The 20338-nt window shown below is 47.9% G+C and overlaps 6 protein-coding genes across 6 annotated transcripts; 2 read left to right on the plus strand and 4 right to left on the minus strand.

Annotated features, from left to right (window-relative positions):
- Positions 1 to 2601: 2601 nt before the first annotated feature.
- On the plus strand, positions 2602 to 3393 carry GGS23DRAFT_608400 (uncharacterized protein; the record flags this gene model as incomplete). Its single annotated transcript, XM_051520203.1, has 3 exons — positions 2602 to 2775; positions 2823 to 3121; positions 3171 to 3393. 3 exons carry the CDS (start codon positions 2602 to 2604, stop codon positions 3391 to 3393), a joined length of 696 nt encoding a protein of 231 aa, XP_051366931.1.
- On the plus strand, positions 3335 to 4502 carry GGS23DRAFT_541652 (uncharacterized protein). Its single transcript, XM_051514812.1, has one exon. It carries the CDS (start codon positions 3581 to 3583, stop codon positions 4340 to 4342), a length of 762 nt encoding a protein of 253 aa, XP_051366932.1. The 5' UTR covers positions 3335 to 3580; the 3' UTR covers positions 4343 to 4502.
- Positions 4503 to 4800: 298 nt separating this feature from the next.
- Positions 4801 to 6025, minus strand: GGS23DRAFT_591360 (uncharacterized protein). The gene is made up of 2 exons (XM_051517740.1): positions 5655 to 6025; positions 4801 to 5603 (listed from the first exon to the last, which is right to left on the minus strand). The coding sequence occupies exons 1-2, from the start codon at positions 5931 to 5933 to the stop codon at positions 4989 to 4991; spliced, it is 894 nt and encodes a 297-aa protein (XP_051366933.1). The 5' UTR covers positions 5934 to 6025; the 3' UTR covers positions 4801 to 4988.
- A 1279-nt stretch (positions 6026 to 7304) lies between these two features.
- GGS23DRAFT_541689 (uncharacterized protein) lies at positions 7305 to 7984 on the minus strand. Its single transcript, XM_051514814.1, has one exon. It carries the CDS (start codon positions 7791 to 7793, stop codon positions 7443 to 7445), a length of 351 nt encoding a protein of 116 aa, XP_051366934.1. The 5' UTR covers positions 7794 to 7984; the 3' UTR covers positions 7305 to 7442.
- Position 7985: 1 nt separating this feature from the next.
- Positions 7986 to 9507, minus strand: GGS23DRAFT_541688 (uncharacterized protein). Its single transcript, XM_051514813.1, has one exon. It carries the CDS (start codon positions 9405 to 9407, stop codon positions 8211 to 8213), a length of 1197 nt encoding a protein of 398 aa, XP_051366935.1. The 5' UTR covers positions 9408 to 9507; the 3' UTR covers positions 7986 to 8210.
- Positions 9508 to 15308: 5801 nt separating this feature from the next.
- Positions 15309 to 17038, minus strand: GGS23DRAFT_591364 (uncharacterized protein). Its single transcript, XM_051517741.1, has one exon. It carries the CDS (start codon positions 16937 to 16939, stop codon positions 15560 to 15562), a length of 1380 nt encoding a protein of 459 aa, XP_051366936.1. The 5' UTR covers positions 16940 to 17038; the 3' UTR covers positions 15309 to 15559.
- Positions 17039 to 20338: the final 3300 nt, after the last annotated feature.

Genomic DNA, 20338 nt, shown 5'->3' on the forward strand with positions numbered 1-20338 from the left:
AAACCTATTCTAAGCCGTATTACGTACGTAGGTTAGGTAAGGAATTATACGGCGAGCTCTATATTTTCGATTACGGATAACCGAGGTAGTTCTTAAGGCGACGGTAGTAAAAGTAAGAACGGCTGGCGCGACGGAGGTATTAAACGAAACCGCCGGAACGGCCGGGCTAGGGGAAGTAACGAAAGCGATAGTAATTCCGGGAACCGAAAAAGCGTTACGGCTTCGTTTTTATTCTCGTTCTCGTCCTACGATATTATTACGGATCGGTATAATAATAATAACGATCGCTTAGGTTACGCGAGTAACGGCGATATTATTAAAAAACGTAACTTAATATACGCGAGTTTAAGCTCGGGTTTTACGCGAGGAAACCTTACGAATAATTAATATAACCGGGCGGTCGCTTTTTTCGATTATTCCTTCGTATAAAGAAAGGGAGTCTTCCTCGGAGGATTCCTTCTTAAAAAACTTATCGGTAGAAACCTTAATAGCTCGGGATACGATACCTTAAGAAACGCGAGTAATTAAGGCTTAGGTACGTTACGTAAAAACGCTAAGTATAATTATATCGACGTCGCTTTCGTCGATAAAAAGGTCTTTAAGGGGCTAAGCGATAACTAAGGCCCCGGACCCGGGAGTAAAGGGTATCCTTTTACGGCGAGTAAGGCTACCGGCCGAAGCTTTAGTATTATTCCCCGTACGAATACGGGAGATAGGTTAGAAGCTCGCGGTAAAAAAGCCGAGTATTCTTTACTCTAGCGAGGCTACGATACCTTAGAGCGTTAATATTATTTTACGAAGCTTTTAAGTATTAAATATATTAAGAAATCGTTAATTACGGTATTATATTACTACCGGTAAATAACGAATAAATAATAAACGGATTATCTCGAATAATTTCTTACCTATTAATATAAAATAACTAACGATCGCTTTATTATCCTAAGATATTTTAATATTAAAAGTAATATATTAATTATAAATAATAACCCTTACCGCGATAGGTTAAGATATTATCCTACGGTCGCTTAATAGAAGTATATTACGACTTATATAATACGCGAGCTACGCTTTACGTAAATTATAAAAGAAGCGGACTTATCTTACGATAATAAATTAACGAAGCTTTATTAATTATATTAGCTTACGATCGCGTAATTAATGGAATTATTTAATTATAGTTAGGGGTATATATCTATAATAAATAACTTAGGAAAGAAAGGAAAAGAAAGAGGTACGTTTAATTCGAAAGCGAGAAATCTTAGATATATTTATACTTAACCGCTTTCGTAGAAAAAACGGTAGAATCGGTTAGCATAGGTAACGCGCGCGAGCGCGCGTAATAGTAATAAAAGAGATTAAATCTTAGTATTAATACTAGAGCTATTACTATTATTATTACTATATTACCTATATAACTAACTACCGCTTAATCGAGAGCGAGTAATTATACGAATAATTATACGAGTAATTATTTTTATTTATAATAAACTATAAAGTATTAAGTAAAAGGTACGAAGAGTATATAACTTAGGAGAAAATACTACTAGTAATAAACCGGAATATATACGAATAAGGGAATATAAGGAAGCCCGAGATAAGGCACCTAATAATCGATTAACCTTAACGAGGTATAACGAAATTAAGGAATAATTCCTTAGGTTATTATCGTAAGTAAAGGATTATAATTAACCTTATTATCGTAAGCTTAACTAGGGGATATATTACGTAGGCATATACCCTTAGTAGGAACTACCTAGCTTACTTAAGCTAGCTAAGTATTACTATATATACCTATAGATCGCTTTATATTCTTTAATAGCTTTCCTTCTTTTCTAGTTAGTTAATATATACCTTCTTACCCTTATTCCATTACTCTCTTTGCGAATAACCTATTAACCTAAGCTTAGCTCTCGCCAGCTACGTAACAGCCAAAAAATAGTCCAGGCTCTTTTCATCTCGGACCTATCGATCAAAACCTGACGCCATGTTGATTGACGGAGGATCCCTCCAGCGCACAGTGAGTACCTGTCGGTACATCGATACCAAGTTTTGATACGTGAAGTCCTCCCACGGTATCCATCCCGTCACAGGTATCCAATCTCGGCCAGATGTGTTCTGACCCCAAGAAACCGAGCTTGAGTCGAGCTCAGGGTTTGGTTCTGCCAGAATGTCGTGAATGGATGGCGGCATTGAGGCAACTATGTTCAACCAAAAGTCGGATGGCTCAATAGCTTTGAAGTGTACTAGACCCAATAATAACAGGTAGAGATTAATTGGCGCTATCTTTGCTTTAATAGGGAATCATTTCGTACTGAGTCTATGTAGAAGACCGTGCTTTCACGATGGATGCCCTCCATCAAAGTCGCCGAAACGCACCACGAATCGATGGTGCTAGACAGAAGGGACCACACAGCTGTGGTTCGTAAATACGCACGCACCATGATTTGGTGGTGCTATACGAAAAGTGACAACAAATTGATGGTTACGACGGCATGTGATTGCGCCCGGCGCGGGGAAACACTGATCCGTACATCGATGTCAAACCAATGTGACCCCCTCACCACTCGGTTATGATACCACTTTACCATATTCGAAGTCATGGCGTCAACCGACGCCTCCCAGGAGGTTGCAGAAGGGTCTGTCTCGGAGAGAGGCTTTTATTGCTGGCAAGATACCTCTGCAGGAAACCGGGTATCGGAATTCGCCAAGAGAGGTTTCCCTTACTACACAGAATATGGGCTGGATTTCCTAACCGACTTCGCGTTCAATCCCGCAAGTTCAGCACTCTGCTTGTTGTCTCAGAAGCTAATATCTCATAGCGCATTCAACACATATTGGAAGCCTATTTCGACCGATGTCTCCTTGCGCACTGGCTCAGATACGAAGCGTTACCCGATCAGCATATTGAATGCTTTAGGCAAGGCGGGCCTGAAGCTGGACGGCGGGTTTTCACGGTGCATGTGTGTTCGAAAGGGTCACAAGTCGCTTATTATGCTGGATCGCATCTTCATAAATTCAAAACGACAAAGGGCTTGAGATCGGTTTTCGAGGTGTCACCGGAAGAGCTGAGCCGGGCTGGTTGTGAACCAGAAGCACCCAACTTTCCGAACGGAGGCTTGTGAGTTCAGCGCCTACACCTTTTGTTGCGTTTCTGACGACTTGGCAAGAGTTATCCTCGATGCTCGTATCTGCTTTGAAATCAAGCAAGGATATACTATGACGTTTATGTTTGCGACAGAAGATGTATTGGTCAAATGGCCCAAGATAGTCCTCCCGAACTCTACGATACTCAGGGACCGGGTGGCTGAAATAGAGAACATAAGCCCAAAGATAGGACTGAACTTCGCCTTCCAGGAAAAAGAAGCTAGGGAAATAATGAAAGCATTATGAAAAACGATACATAGTAGGACCGTTGCTAGGAGGGTTGCCATCATACCCATCCATCGGCCACTGATACATATCCAGAGGGACCGAGTTCATAATATGCATCAGAGGCGCGTCGAAGTTTTCTAACGCATCCAGAGACGAACCATTCTCCTGGGCAGATTCCGTCGACAAGTTTGAGACTTGGCCTTGAATGCCTATAGGATCAAGACACACCGTTACTCCAGGGGATATAGCCAAGCAAGTTCCGGTATCTGTCGTGGGTGTAATGTATGACTGCAACACGTTCTCGCGGGGGTCGCTTGGGATATTGCTAGGAGGTTCTTGCGGGATCTTTGTCCGTTTCAGGGCTCCAGGATTTGATCTACTGGTGTCCAATGGGTTAGCAGCCATTCCTGCCTCGTCCCGTGATCGTTTCTTTCTCTCGCGTAGCGCAATATCGAGTTTAGTGTCGGAAAGTTTAGTCAAGTCCACGCATGTCTCCTCCATGTATGCTCTTTTACGCCTGCTGTCGCTGGTGCACTTCTCTGCGTGTCTTTTGAACTTTCGGACGGTTCTAAATACATCATGGCAGCACACACATACTTCGCGACACTCTGTGTCTGCACGTCTCGAGTATCAGCTTTATCTCTGTTTCCTAAGCAGGAGGAAATACCTTGTTCATGATGTCGACGGAGCTTTTGCTTTGTCGAGAACGGCTTGGTACGTGGGCAGGAAGGGCAAACAAGTTTCTGCGACAGGCTGCGAAGTTCGGTATTTGCTGACTCTGGCGGATGGTTGGGTATGTCTTCGCTATCGTGCTCGCTATCATGTTCACTATTGCTCTCGGATGAAATTTCATCAACAACTCTATCGTGCGCTTGATGTTTCAGTACTTCAGCTTGCAAATCCCCGATCATTCGCTCTCGGATCTAAATATGCCCCTGTCAGTCATGCACAACAGGGTTCTCATTAAACTGACTCGCCGTTGTTCTGCATGATCATCAAGGTGTCTGTTGAGGTCAATGCTCGATTGGAAAAAGGCTGAGCAAGTGCATCGTAGTTGTTTTGCAGCAGTAGAGCGCATTGAGGGCGAATCTTGCAGGATGCGACGAAAGAAAGGGAGGTGCTGACTTGCGGGAATTGTCATGCTGTCCTGCTGCCAGACCGTTAGGTGATCGCTGACGTCAGCAAGAGCCTCTATATTAGTCAGTGTTGGTCGTCTGACCCTGCTTGGCGTTGGCTCTGAATAAAGCGCGTGCTTTCTTTTTCAACTTAAGAATTTTACCGTTCCTCCTTACAATACGCAGTTCGGCATCTGTTATCGCATAGGAGTGGCCATGGAGCCCGACAAGTGTGAAACCTGTCGTGGTAACAAAACGGTTATGGGTATTACGTGCCCGACCTGCGGTGGTCGGGGCTAAGCGCCTTTCGAGGTGAACATCTTGTGTCGAGAGGTATGTTGCTCCCCTGCCTCTTCTTTCCTCACTGGTATCTAACATACACTATAAGTGCTCGGAGTTCAAGTCAGGAAGCGCGGGAGAGTGGTTACATATACCAGGGAGAATTCATTAGGCTACGGATGAAGTGCTTCGCGCCATGGGCATGCAGTAACGTGTGTCTTATAGACACTGCTGTATCACCTCTTTTGCGTCTCTTCGCTTGTACAAACTCGGAAACCACGCAGCGTGCCAAAGACACACCAGGTCTGCCATATCCACCAAGACTCCGGCGCCTTTCCAATTCTCTGTCCGTAACGGCACCAAGCAGAACCCAGTGAGCCAAAAAAAATCCAGCTGCGCTTGCACAACCCCCATATCCAGGGCATGATCGCTGTCGGACACATATTCATATACGATGGCATGATAGGATTCACTCGGTGAAATTTCACGCATATCGCCATCCAGTCTCATCTCACGAGGGCGCAAGATCGAAGGGAGTGCGCAGAGCTCCTTGCCACTCATCATTTTCCAGCCGTAGCATTTCCTCAGATGAGGCACGGCACTGTATTTCACCGCGCCGGGTGTCTCTCGAAATAGCTCTCGGTTGAGACCCTCATTGGAAAAGGCATGGAGATTGAGAGCCGCATCGCGCCATGTTTTCGGCTTTGGATTCAACCAGATGGGGTTGGAAGAACGTTCGGTTGCATGTCGCATCGTTTCGAGGAGTGAAGCGTTTTGGCATTCCCGCTGGATAGCCCAGTATCGCGTACCCTCCGGCGGGTGGTTGTCCCAGAACTTTGTTGTCAGCGAATGGCCTTTGCTGGGAGGGTGTCATACGAAACATACTACTTTGAGCGCGTATACCTGGCCACCGGCATCTACTTTCCAGACGATGCCGTCCTGCCCATAGCCTAACAGGTTAGTAAAGTTGAATGCCCCCTGTTGCTTGAAACGTCCCAGTCGAGGCCGCCGGAGGTTTGCCCAGGCACAAGCGGTTGTGGTATCGTCCATCAATTTCTCATCGAGGAATGGTTGCTCCTTCGCGACACGACATCTTCTTTCAAAATCCGATAGAATGGAGTCGGGTTTGGGGGGTTGCCATCGTATACGTTCGGACAAAGACATGATGCTGAGATGAAGGTCGAATGTGCCTCAACAATTGACTGGTTTCACGTGGTGGATTGCTTCAGTAAAATATAACTCCGCCTCCTCTGTCCGCTGACCACGTGAACAACCCCCACTTTATGCAACGCATGAGCCACAATTCCGATACCATCTGTTTTGTGGGGCCCATGAACCCCAAATCTGTGGTTGGGCCCATAACCGTGGTGGACCACCCCACCTGTCATAGACCGCACTATTGTGGTAGATTCATGGTAGTGACGTAGCTGCATTTCCGCACATGAACCACAAGAACGAGTCTATAGATCAGCCCAACTAGTCCCCTGAACCTCACCCCAAAGCGGGTCGCGGCTTCCTAAAGATTCTATTGGCTCCTCCCAAAACAACCAGACTCCACTAACTGGTTAGGGTGAGGTTCTTCAGATGAAGTACCGCCGCTACTACCGCTACCACCGCTACTACTGCTACTGCCACTAAGTTAATTGTACTACCAAGTCAATTATACCACCAAGTTAACTGCACTACCACCACTACTACCACCGCTTATCATATTATTTAAAGAATAGTCTCTAGGGTAGCTTTTTGTTCCGAAAACGGATCAATTAAGTACACGTTCGTACGGTAGTTAGAAATACATCTAAAAGGAATTTTTAAGATCCCCTATAAGAAATAGAAATAAAGTCTGGGTAACAAGGAAAAAGCTCAGTATAATCGCCTAATCCGGTTAGAGGTTGGGGTAAGATATAGGAGACTAGTTGAGCTGGTCTAAGACCTCCCCTTTTCTACTTGGTACTCTTATATCTTCCCTTTATATATCTTCTAACCTATACCTATTAGTACCCCCTCTAACCATGATTTCTAATAGGAGCTATGTATAGGTGGCTTGCTACGTAATACTTATATAATATAGCTCTTAATTCTCTTTTTTTTATATATATGTAGCTCGTATTTCCTTTATTTATTTCTTTTCTTTTTAGATAGTTAGTTAATTTACCTTCTTTTTCCCATATTCTATTACTCTTAGAAGTAACCTTAGTACTTACGTAGCTCTCCTAATCTACGGAATAGAATATCTATATTAATATATTCTATATAATTCGCAAGAAGTCTAGCAGCTTCTCGACATCCGATGACTTCCTCGCGTCTGGCCATGGTATAGTAATAGGAAAACCTAGTTTAGCTTCAATAATCAGAGCACGCGATAAGATGTTAATAGTATACCCTCCAATATAGGCTATGGCACTATACCAGTAAACGTAAGAGAGAATCTATCTTGACGTGCGTAGGCGTAACCTGAACGGGGATCGATAAGAGGTTCGCAGATGTACAGAGGGTGAGAAAGAGGTGAGAAAGCGAGCTCGAGAGGGAAGGAAAGGGGTTATGTATTTACTCACTATTATCGAACTATTGTAGCACCCGGGTTCCCGAAGAAACGGCGGTAAGGCGCTCGCTCCGTCCGTGCTCGTTCAGTTCCGGGGTTTGGTGCTGACGGAATACCATCAGCTGGTGTATTCAACGCAGCAGGCGCTCCCTTGGGTCGTTTTGGGCTGAACATTGCGTGTTACGGTGTCGACGAGTGTCGGTGCGGACAATCGAATATGTCTGCGAGTAATACCCTCCAGTATAGCAAGCTTCATGATTCTGCCACCGCATGTATGGCAAGAAGTCCTTCGGTTGTCGAGGTGGTAAAGCTCGAGGTTGCGATACCACTCCCTTCTCGGCACCTTCATCCACGCCGGACGGCCTTATGTGGAATCCGAAGACCCGAATAAGTCCAACTTGTCTCTCCTTGCTGATTCCACTGACATCCCAGACACGGTGTTTTGCTTCCACTTCTCGAATTATTAGGATAGAAGGTGCCATATGGCCAATTACCTGCGCTCGTCCTTTCCATTGTCTCGCCTCCTCAACTTGTTATCTCCTCTTTTGGCGTCAGTCTACTCTTGCGTGAAACGCTGCTCTCGTACGACAGAGTGGTAAGCAGACGCTCGAAGGTCGACATATACGGGCTCGGTACGACCGTCATGGGATGTTTAGGAAGACTAGCACCTGAAGAGGAGAGGCAATTGTACCATTGGTACCAGAAGCTCCAATTACTTCTAGACGAGCACGTACTTTGCTACGAATCCATGCTTGCTGGCGAGGAACTGATAAACAGCAGACACAGTAGGAGCAGGTCTCCACTTAAAGGCCGTCAGTACATTCATACCCGATATCCTGTAAATCATTAAACTTGCCGTGCCTCCATTTGCTAGAACACAATGCAGACGTGCTCCAACTTCAGCCAGTTGGCTCACCAGCAGCACCGACAACGGCCACGTCCGCCGACCCTCCGAAGCGCTGCTTCGCCCTCTCCATGTCCTCCTCGGTCCAGCGGTAGTTGTTTGCCGCGAGCTCAGCAACCATCTCCCTGTGTTGCTCGGCCGTCAATGTGACGCGCTTGCTGTTTGCGAGCTGCCAGTGCACGAATGGATGCGTGAGCCCATGGCTCCGAAACTCGACCAATCTGTCGCTGAGCTTTATGTCGACCGGTGCGTTGAACTTCTCCAGCTCCGAGGGTTGCTGAGCCAGAACCTGCTCGAGACCCTCGAGCTCACGGCCCAGGACCTCCTTATCAGTTGTCTCGAACGATCCGCCGAACCCCTGGAGGAGAACCGCGCCGCCGTCGCAGACTAGAAACGAGTGCCTCTTCAGTGGCCCGCCGTAGGCGATGCCCAGCGCGTGCAGGCGGCTCAGCGTGTCTTTACACTTCTCCAGGTCTGCGGGTCCCGCCTCGCGAGCGTCCGCGATGCGCTCGAGCAGGAAGCCGATCACGCGCGTGCCGTTATCGGTGACGTGGGCGAGGAACCGGGGTGCCATGCCTGGGTCGCGAGCCTGGATGATGGAGTAGACGTGGCTCTCGTCCGCGATGCCGTGCGCGTGGCCCGGCGGCCATGCCCAGACGCCGATCACCTCGGGCCCTAGCGTGGCGGTGGCCATGCCGGCGGGGGTGGGGAGGACTGCGGCGGAGATGTGGTTCATGCACTGGATGTCGGTGGCCATGCACGGAATATCATCCTGGTTGTCGTCGGCCTGGCCGCTCTTGCGGCGAGCGTCCAGCGGATCCAACAGGTCCACGAGGTCGACTTTCCTGTCGCACCAGGAGGGACCGCCGTCCAGCAGCCCCACGGCCTCCTCCAGCTGCGCCGTCTCCGTCGAGGCGAGAACGAACTTGCCCTCGGCGCTGTCGTCGGGGCTGACAAGACGCCCGAGGTTCCAGTCTCCGGCGGGGACGGCGTCGAACGCCAGGAGCTTGCCGCGGTGGTCGGGCACGCCGCTGGCGCCCTTGGGAGGATTGGGGGCGGTCAGGTATCTGATTACCTGGCCTGGATGGGAGTCCCCGGCCCCGCGGGCTGGGACGCGGATGCGATATAGGATGGGCTCGTTGGGCCAGCCCTGGTGGACGTCTTCAACAGTGAATGGGACTGAAGAGGCCATAGCCGGTGTTGGGCAAAACAGAAACAATTGGAGGTGAAGCAGACAGCTCTTCAAGAAGCATGGAGGAAGCTGGGAGGATCAGACCGGGGGTGGGGGACTGTGCTCTGTGCTCTCTGGGAGATATCTTGGGGAATCGGCCGTCATTTTATATTCACGCCTGTAGAGAGCAAAGTCTATCACGCTCTCGCCGGATCATTCAGTCAGACAAGATGCCACTCGTGATATGCAACATGCTTAGTCTGGCAGCTTGCATTGGCGGAGTTTTGTTGGTCAATAAGTAGCGCTGTGCAGTTCCGCATGGTGCCTAGCTTGGACGAGTGCGTGGACAAATTAGGCAGGCTGCAGACACACCAGATCGGCATCGTTCGTGTTACACCATTCAACCTCGGTGGGCTGACTAAGCTCTTGGAGGCTTAACAAACCACCAGACTTTGACCCAACCTTGCTGTAGCTTCGCCGCACTCTGCGTGCTGGATCATCCCTCAGGGCGTGATAATTGACTCTATCCATAAGTTCCCACTTCTGGCTGTGGCCGCTCATGTTTCGTGCCGGTCCGCCTACCCGATAGTTAGAACTGCAGTGGCATTGGATAGTTATTTTATGACACAAGAAGGATAGAATGACTGTCTTAGTAAAATTTCACGAATGGTGGCTAATGTACACCTGTGTTGTCTCAAAGAGTGGATGCCGATTAGGGAGCCAACCCCGCTGATGACAATAGTAAAACCGCAGCCCTCCGGCATCCAGCGCGGAGCATCAACGAATGGCAGACGGTAGTAATTTAGCTACTGATCCGGAGTCCCCCCGTCCCCGTCCAAGCAGCCGGCCAGCGGCGTATAAGAGAATGATGGTGCAGAAGGGGAGGCGTGGAGGGACGAGAGAGAGACCATGCATAGGAAATCAACCAGGACCTCGCCCACCTCCTCGCCGACCAGCCGATGCCGCCCTAGCGTGGAGGGGGGCGATGATTGGCGCATGGGTACGAGAGATACGTGTCGGGGGCATATGTGGTATAGCAATCCGGATAGTATTTGCACCGTGGCTCCTTAACGACGAAGCCGCTGATACAGCCGCAGGAATAGTAGATCTGAGTCATTTGACACATAGTGGGCGATGAGGAGAGATATGTGTGATCGTCGAGAAATGGATGAAGTGGGATCTTTTGACTTTACAATAATTAGAGCTCCGTGATTCCAATTTTGCAACTTTGATAATCTCTGACGGCTCTGCCTGCTAAGGTCCCCGGGAAAAGAGAGGACGGGTACTTACTGAGAGGCCAAGGGACTTGAAATAAGGTGAAGTCAAAGGTTGGAGGCTGTTGCGGGTAGTTAAAAGATAAAAGGGAGTACTGAGAATGAGCTGTCGATTGAGGAGGTTTGTGGTTGATGTTGGTGATGGAGAATGCTTCTTCAGACTTGACTTTTCGGAACTCCTCATGCATCTTGATACTCGTCGAGGCCACTGTTCAGACTTGACGACGACAATGACTTATGACGGCCCTGCTTTTCGACCAACACACTTTTTTAAAAAAAAAAACTGGTCATATCTTAGGCCTAATGAGGTATTTGAGGATTTATAACAGCAGCATCGTTGAATGTGATGAGGTCGAGACACCGTTCAAGTTCTTAACCACAAGTTTCTGACTTCCGGACCAGCAGTCCGCCGAACCAACGGTCAGCCGAACCAACAGGACGCCGAAAGTGGGTTTGTGAAGTTGAAAGTGTTTCGAGTAACCGCAGAGACTCGCGCTTAGAGCGGCTAGGAGAGGTGGCTCACATGAATGCTTCGGCACTAAAAATGGTCTGTTATATTAGTTAAGAGGCTTTCTAGCCCGTACGTGACTCGGAAGGGGTCAACGGAGAGAAAGTACGGCCTATACTCGCGATGAGCATGGAGGAGAAACTGGAAGAAAGTTGAGAGGGTGAGAGGGTGAAGAAATGGAGAGTGATCGCGGGACCCGAACTGGGTTTTTATGAGAGGACAGTCGGGTCGGCCCAAAACTCTTCCCTCGCGAAAAGTTGACATTTTTCATTTTCAGAACTCCAGGGAGTCACGAAGCACGGCCGACTTGTCCAAACCAATTTTGGCGACTTTCCTGGTCACGGCCTGAGTAGCGCCTGAGTAAAGCAGCGAGAGGTGGTGTGGGTGACTGGTGGTTGGCGAGGGCAATCGATGCGTAAAGCAACAACGCTAATCCGCCATGATGGTTCAAATATTATCGTACGCTTATAGGGTTAACACCAACTCACCCTACTATAAATCAACCCCCCGGTAATTCCACCGTGATCACCTCGTGAACGGAGTGGCCTGTCCCTTGGGCAGTTCGAGAACAGGAGAACAGTGTTGGCGGTTCCTTCAGTGTGCCGGTCTCGAGCCCGCCGCTTGGAGGAAGGGCATGACCACGAACACCCGCTTTCCTTCCATCCCGCTCCTCCTATATCCTCCGCTCTGGCCATTCCTAAGTCTGGAGATCCCTCCTCGGTTTCCCGACCGGTTCTCAGTATGGATGCGGTATGCGCAACCTGTGATGGAGGCGCTTGGTGGTCGTGTTCTGTGAGCGAACGGCAATCCTGGTGTCCGACTACCTACCTAGGCCCCGGGCGTGTTACCTATATTCGACAACTACCCAAGATACCCGACTGCTCATGAGTCATACACGAGATGGGTTGGCTCAAGAATAAAAGTACGACTTCGGGAGCATGAGTAAATGTGTAAATCCCAATCAAAGTGTCACCACTGCCCAGTTGGTGCTCAGCAAACCGCAAAATTTCCTCCAAATTCTCCTCCACAACCTCTGCTGTCGCTTCTACGGCTTCCACCTCTACCGGAGTTTCCTTATCGTCCTTATCACTTCCGGCCATGAATGCTCCCTTGTGGGTGAAGATTTCTGCAACCTCTAGTCTATTTCTCCCCGGCCTGACGACGTGAACCCGGAAGGCGAATATCACCCCTGGCGCGGTCTCATGCGAGTCCACGGCTCCGTACTCGAGAACTTGACAACCCCGCATACCGAGATCTGCGACCAGAGGGGCGAGTCGAGAGGTTCCCGCAGATAGGCTGCCGGCCGCGGATACGTCGTTGCTCCGTGAATGGATATGATCTCGCTCCGTCGGGACTTGGATTGGTGGGAGCGCGGTCTCGGGGGCTTCAGAGGGGTCTAGCAGAATCGTGGTGTGGTGAGCGGCATGGGAGAGGACCACCCCTACCGGTAGGGCCTCCGGTGAAAGGGTGAAATCTGAGGGTAAGAACTACGTTCTAACTAGGGCTATTGCGAGAATATGCAAGTACGTTCTCTGGGGGATCTTATTTCTCGGAACGGAGTAGAATCGAGGTAATTTTTATACCTGATGTAATATTTTATTTCCCACTTCGCTAGGCTTGGGAGCCTCGTCAGGTATAATAAATACCACTGAGCGGTAATCATCCACAATCTGTTCCCTAAGTTATGTACCTTAATATCCTGTAAGGGATACCAATACTTACAGCTCTACTTGCCGAGATAATTAGCTGAATTATATTATCTCTCTTAATCCCTCTAGACGAGTGTGATATCTTGCGATTCATGCTAAGTTGAGGGTGGCAGGTAATAAGGCTCGTAGGCCGGGTATGCAGTCGGTTTACAATAACTGTCTTGTGTACATCCACATTTATTAAAGGAGCTAAGCCAAACCCAGAGATACCACAGTGGGTTTAAGGCGCAATTTCATTGCCATTGGCGGTGATTTTACGAATCTGGGTTTTCGCTACACATACATGAGAAAGTCTACGAGAACTAATTCCACTGCACTAGGGCATTGCCTAATTGAGTAGCGAACTAGGCTTCTAGCTAGGTAGTTGAAAACAACTACAATATATATATATATATATATATCTTGGCACAATCGTCAGTTGGCTTTCCTGGCTCAGCCTCGGACGTTAACATCTGGCCTTTGCCGTTGGCATCATCGCAGCACTAAGTACAGCCTAGACAGCAACACTATTATCAATTAACCTGGACCCAGTCAGCCGGTTCGCCCAAACAAGCCGAAGCTGATATAAAGAAGAATGCTGCGGGACGTGGGCGCAAAGCAATACGAATGTGGAAACGATTATTCGCCGACTAGCATTAAGTAGGTATGTCTTCGTTGCTGCCGGACCTCCTTAGTTTCCCACGCCGTCTTAAATATGGGCGTCCAAGGTAGGTAGGTAAGGCAAACTCATGTAGGAAACACTCCCGTCGTGGATATATTCGCTAGGACAACCCGCAAATCACGATCGTGTAGTTAGAGTAGAAATAGTGCAAGAATGATTTTCTTTGAAGACTAGCCCCTGCCCTAGTACCATACTATATTATACATCTCTTGATTTCTGCCCGATTAACTACCAGGCGATAGCGTGGGCGAAATACACCATTCTAGAAAGTAGATTAGGTTGAAAATCCAAGGCTTATATCATCTGGAGAGTTCTTACTCGGTCATGACTCCCATCTGACCATAGTGCCATAACATCTTACGTTATATGGTATTTACAGATTGACTCTGCAAGACTCGCACGGGGTTATCCTACGGAGCCCAGGGCCCTAAGACACCTACTACGCTTCGTGTAATAATACGGCTGGGGGATGTGGGCATTAGCCGGTCCGGAGGCCCGTCGTCTCCCCGTTGATAATCTCGGCGACAGGGCCCACCGTACGATCGACGAGGATTTGTCCGTGTGGAAAATCTACATAGCCGGGCATATCATGATCATGGGGGGAGGCTCGCTACGATATTCAGCCTTGGATCTGCATCCAGCATATTAGGTAGGTAATTAGTTCCTGCTAGGGATAACGGCGAAATCGTGAGACTCGGCGAGAGAGGTCAGCGAGTCGGTATTACCCAACCGATGTCACGGGATACAGCGTGCCCCTTCATGGTCGAGGCGAAAGGCTGATTGCGCCTTTGGTTCCGTCGTAAAGGGTGGCTGAGTCTCGCCTTGTGAGTGCTAGGAGAGGTTGCTTCGCATACGTACTCCCCAAGGAGATCAGCATAGTCAGATTCTCCGTTTCCGATCGACTAATTGATCAGCTAGCCACGCTTCGCCTCTGCCAAGGGGGAAGGGGTGCCGTGTTAGATTGTGGTTATGCGGAGGAACGAATGGATGGAGGGGCACTTTGCAAGGTTGACTGGAACACCCTCTGCGGATATAGACATATGCTAATTAATATCGCTATATCCGTACCTCGATACACCTGAATTTCTAGGCACGACACTAGCACGGAAAGGAGCCGCCGTGAAATCAGCGCAGGCGTTAACTATGTTCACGTCGCCGATGGAACACCAGAAAGGCCTCAAGTCAAGTGGCGATCTGAAGGGCAGGTTGAAAGCTCCCACGCAACCAACCAGTTTTCTCGCACTCGATCAGTTTCCGCACCCCCCTATGGCTCGTGTATGTCGTGTTCCGGTAGTGCTTTTCTACCGGGAAACGAGCTAGTGGAATACCGGCCCTAATCATGGCGAAACTCTTGACGGGACAGCGTTGTAGCGGGCTTCACTATTCCGGCAGTGTTCCTTCTTAATGTCTGCCGTGAGTATCTGACAGTTACTTCGGAGACGTGGCCGTTGAACCTCGGCCGCGCCTTTATCTGCATCGAAGTCGGTGATTGTCCTTGTCACGGTGCAAGAGACTTCACCGAGTTTTCATAGGCTTATATTGCGTAAACCATAGACATCTACATTCTACGACTTGTAGATATTATAGGCTTATAAGGGCTGATTTCCCACGTGACAGCCTATACCTATATATGACATATATACGGTTAGCTGTTTGGTGGCTATCCAATAACAAGTCCGGCGATATAACCTATTCGAGAAGTCGAATAGGGGCTAGCAGCCGACCTTTGTATGGAAAGGGGCCGTTAATCTTCGGATATTGCGATCTAGCTGTCGATGTTTAAGTAATGAATTCAGCAAGAACTCGCTTTCACAAGTTATTATCTATATAGTGAAAGGCTCGGTCGATTATAGGTGGAGTATATCGGCATAAAAGCCAACGATCAAGCCACTACATTATGTTTGGGATGGCATTGCTGCCTACTGCTCTACATCCCTAACGGCTGCCCCGGTAACGCCTTCGGATACTCCTCCGATCGACTCTATGGTACGGCAGCCCTCATAAACCGGCGCCCCGCCCGTTCACATAGCAACTTGACTCCTTGGTATTGGGGCCTGTTCCAAGATTGTTGGGTCTGTTTGAAATTGCGGGCTCTGCACGACGTTCATCACGGTCGCTCGGACGTTTCGCTCGATGACGGTGACCTGACCCTCCGGTCTCTCGGGGGCAGACAAAACCTTGTTTAGATATCTGAGCCCACTTTGCAGTGCTTTCACTTTCTTCTCTGCTATCGCCTTGTCCACCAATCCGGTCTTCTCTGATCTCACAGGCCCGCCCGTGTTCACCACCTGTGTTATCATGGCCGGGACGTATGTGACCTGTACCGCAGGCTCTTTGGTAGATCCGTCAATGTTGAGATGCTTGGCCAGTGATTTCCTAGCTGTTTCTTCAAGAGTCGTCCAAGCCTGGTCGTACACGTCAGCGGTCGCCTGGTCGGCCACGCTACCCATGCATAGGATCCGCGCAAGGGCCCGATCCTCCGGCTTGCTTAACTGCAGCGATCGGAAGCCCTTTTCGCGAAGTAGATTCAGCCGGCGCTCAAGGACTGAATCGTAGCCCTGACGCGGGGTTCGCCCCCCGGATATTATATCCATCCCGGCCTCAAACCCGGTTTTCAGAGCATCGAAGTTGGACTGGGTCAGCCTTTGCGCGCCATTCCAGTTCAAGTGGCCGGCGGCCCCGGCGACGTCCAATATCTGCTCCATGAAACGGAGTTTAAAGCTCTGCGAGTGACCCCTCATCTTCAAGAGGCTGCCCAGAGAGGCGGGCGCATTTTCGGCCTGAGCTAACTGCGCTAGGTTGAATTCGGCGGCGAGCTCGATGTTTCGGATGATGTTATCCAGGTCCTCGGGCGGCAGGCGCTCGAAACACGTCAGAAGATCGGCTCTGACAGCCTTCAAGAGGATCATGTCGTGGTTCAAGGCCGAGATGTCCTCACCGGTCTTTTCCATGTACCTCCTAGAGAGTTCGTCGTCCTTTCCCACATCATTTACGACTACAGAGGTGATGAGGGCGTATAATTCAGTCGGCGTCCTGATGGATTCCTCGTAGAAATTGTGCATCCACGCGAACGATTCGCGCGAGAGCCTCAGGGACTCGGCCTGGTTCGCGACAAAGGTATCGTACCGGTTGTCGAAAATCCATTTCATACACAGCGCCCCGACAAGCGTCCGATTGACCTCGTCGTAATCCTTCCCGTATAAGATGCGGGACGGGGACGTTGTCCCTAAGGACCCGGCGCCTGGCTGAGCACTTCCTCTGCGCTCCACGGTGTAGGCACGCTGAAGATGGACAAGCTCTTTCTGGAAATCGGCATGTATGAGACGCAGGAAATCCTCGTCAGGAAGAGCGAAAAGATCCTTCCGCTGTTTGGTGTATTCCCAGAGACGGCTGGCAGCCATGTTTCAAGGCTGCTTGATGAGAAGAGGAGGACGAAAAAAGTTGTAAAGAGGTGAAGTCTAACAGCCTTGTTGTATGTGGATGGGTGAATTCGAAGATCATGCCCGGCTTTGGCAATGACATCGAGATGCAGGAGGCAGGTAATATTAGTACAGGTACGGAGTGCACCAGGTACCTTTCGGAACACGGCTTTTAGAGGTACTGGGTACACAGCCCGGGAAGAGAGGTACCTAAAGTAAGGTGCATTAGGCTAGGTTGACAGGTGTGTGGATGTGTACTAACCTCGAAGTTGGGGTGCCCAGGTACCTGGGTCCCTAACCCGCATATGTACCTAAAGGGGTAGGATATTATACCTAGGTCGGTCCCTGATAGCACCCCCTCGGCATTCACCTTTCGGCTGATGACGACAATGCCTACGGCTATGAAGCATCAGGCCGTCCCAGCCACTGCTCACAGTCTCTACACTTACGCTTTTCAGGTAGTGCCCTCCCGGACGGGGAAGTGGTATACCGAGAGAAGGTGACAAGCCCTAGATGGAGAGAGAACTGCTTGATATAGGTAGTGACAAACGGTCCTACGTCGACCGTGGCCATGAAGATTTCCTCCAGTTCATCCACGCCTAGATCACCCAGTCCCCTATTCTCCGTCCGATAGCAAGTAAGTGACAAGAACAATAATACAAGGCACAGCGGTTTCGCACACTGTCATCATACTAAGGTCCTGTAGGAAGTTACCCACGAGCAAACCCGACCGTAGAAGGGATAATATTTTCTAGAAATCAAACAAGGTAAGGGAGTCACAAAATACAAGGATATATCTCTACGTACCAAAGCCATTTTCCTTCGCCCGTGGCCTAGACCTTACAGTCGTAATACAAGGGAAAATGTTTTTAAGATGGCCCTCGGCTCCCCTCGAAATCACACAACAGAAACCACCTCACCCCAATCTCGATGAATTTCCGGCGCATCCTAGTTTGTTACCTCTAGTGTTACACGGGGATGAAGCCCTGTACTAATAATTAGGCTATGAAGGTTAGGAGGATAATATCGGGTATTAAGGTCGCCGCTTCGGCGACTTACTAAGGAAAAGTCTTAAATAAGCTACGGATAACTTCGGCATTAAGGTACCTAGGTATTAGGGTACGAAGGTATTTCGGGAGCTATATTAAAACGAGATAGGGACTAAAGAAACTAAGAGAGAATAAGGACTTAAGAAACCCCCTATAGAATTATTAGTTAAAATTAAACCTATTTTAAGTATATTTCCTTATTATAGATAATTTTATATTACTTTTACCTTTATAACTTTATTATAAGTTAATAATAAGGAAAGCCTACGCCCCGGCCGGTATCGTACGCCGAAGCCGCTACTCCGGTACTATCGCTACTAGATTAACCTCGATCCTTTACTAAAGAACCGGAGCCGTAGGCGTTCCCGCTTCCGCGGATTACTACCCTAGGATTAGCGTCGGTTTCTATAGCGGAAGTAGCCCGGATAGTAGCTACGATTAACGAACTAAAAGCCGTAATAATAGAGTTAAAGGCTAAGAACGCCGAGCGATAGCGAACCTTTCCGGCGCCTTAATTAAAACTAACCCCCGAACCGACCGATAAATCCCTCGTCGTATATTAACCTTAAGAATACGAGGTAGTTATAGCGGATATCCCGGAGATTATAAACTCGGGGGTAGTTATACGTAATTTTCTATAATAAATCGTAGATTTATATAAGTAGATAAAATAAGTATATTAAAGCCTAGCGATATTAGCTAATTAAGTCGATATAAGATATCGATAAAATACGATCCTAAAGGAATAGTACGAATAATTACGGTAACTTTACTAAACCGCTACGGCTATATAAGCTACCGGTATCCGAACTACGAAGATATAGATCTATAAGTTCTAGAAGTAGGTCGTAGAGTAAAGTACTTACTTCGCTTAAAACGTATAGGAAACCGTAGCTAAGTTTACCCGATAAAATAAAGTACGAACAGCCGCTATAGATTAACTTCGAAACGCCGTATTATAAAACTAACGAGCCTTAACCTAATTACGCGAAGAATATAATAAATTAGTAACGGACGTTAGCTCCTAGGCTACGTAAAAGGATAAATAAATTAACGAGATCCTTAATAAGGAATACCTTATCCCCGGGGTTATAGAGGAAAAAACTTAGTTAATTAAAGACGACCTTAAGGCTTACGCGGTTAATTTAATTAAGGAGTATTAGTAACGACGATTAAGTAATAAGTTAACGGATATTAAATTTATTATCGTCGGAGCTAGTTAAAGGATAAGGACCTCTATTCCCGCGCCGGGCGCCCGTATTACGATAACGTTTACCGGGAAATATATTAATAGCGAGGTTAGAATAAGGGAAATTATTTCCGATGGCGTATTTTAAGACGCCGCGGCTAAACGTATCGTCGCGCGCGTAAGAATCCGTTTCTAGGATACCGCGGTAGGCGCTTTTATATTAAGAGGAGCCGGGCGAGAACTACCGTAACTACTACGGATCCCGCGGAATGCCTTAGGGGACCCGGGGGATTCCGACGACTCGGATAGCTTAGAATCTAGGGACCCGTAAAGGCCGCGACGCTTATCCGGCGCCCTTAAGGAACCTTAGGAGCCTTTCGACCCGGCCGAAGAACGTATGATCCGGGCTTAAACTAAAGCTATAAATAATCGACGAAGTATTACGGTAACGATTAATTTAATATACTTTATTAAGCTTACGGCTTATAACGATAAAGACTTAGTTAAGTTCCGATTATGATAAATTAAGGTTAAATCCTACCTTAAAACTTACGAAGAAAGTTTTACCCGGGATATTTAAAAGATTAATTAAATAGGATCGATACTTACCGAAAAGGCCTAGCTTTAGTATTAATAACGACTAGCTTAAGTAAAATGATTAATAGTCGTCGATACTTAGATAGGATATTCTTAAGTACTTTAAAAGCGGTTTAAAGACCCCGCCGAACGATATCGTAACTTTAAAAAGATATAAGAACTTAAATACTAAGGAGATATCTTTTAATATCTTACCGAGCTTATAGATCTTAACGACGTCGTTTAATAATCCGGAATTACCTTTTAGAATTATATCGTCCGTACTTTACCCGATGAAATAACGAAGCTAGTTTATTTACGATTAAGTAATATCCTTAAAAGCGACGAAGCCTTCCTTAGAGTAATTAAAGAAGCCGGTTAAATCTATAAAAATATAATAACTAACCTAAGGATTTCGGGAAAAGGAGGATCCGCTTCGTAGAAGGAATATACGAAAGCGGATTAATAATAGAGGTAACCCGTAAAAGAGACTTACTTTCGCTTAAGTTAACCGGTAAACGAACGTAAAAGTAAGGATAGTAAGAAACCCGTACCGGCTAAGGACTT

Source organism: Durotheca rogersii, assembly GCF_024521655.1.
Source record: "Durotheca rogersii strain YMJ 92031201 chromosome Unknown GGS23scaffold_92, whole genome shotgun sequence".
NCBI classification, from domain to species: domain Eukaryota; kingdom Fungi; phylum Ascomycota; class Sordariomycetes; order Xylariales; family Xylariaceae; genus Durotheca; species Durotheca rogersii.

Excerpts from the sequence above, each read along its gene's own strand:
- GGS23DRAFT_541652 (XM_051514812.1), top strand. The coding sequence starts at position 3,581 with ATGCCTATAGGATCAAGACACACCGTTACTCCAGGGGATATAGCCAAG.
- GGS23DRAFT_541689 (XM_051514814.1), bottom strand. The coding sequence starts at position 7,793 with ATGGCACCTTCTATCCTAATAATTCGAGAAGTGGAAGCAAAACACCGT.
- GGS23DRAFT_541688 (XM_051514813.1), bottom strand. The coding sequence starts at position 9,407 with ATGGCCTCTTCAGTCCCATTCACTGTTGAAGACGTCCACCAGGGCTGG.
- GGS23DRAFT_591360 (XM_051517740.1), bottom strand. The coding sequence starts at position 5,933 with ATGTCTTTGTCCGAACGTATACGATGGCAACCCCCCAAACCCGACTCC. Across the intron at positions 5,604-5,654 it reads AGGTATACGCGCTCAAAGTA|TTCTGGGACAACCACCCGCC; the intron begins GTATGTTTCGTA and ends CTGACAACAAAG.
- GGS23DRAFT_591364 (XM_051517741.1), bottom strand. The coding sequence starts at position 16,939 with ATGGCTGCCAGCCGTCTCTGGGAATACACCAAACAGCGGAAGGATCTT.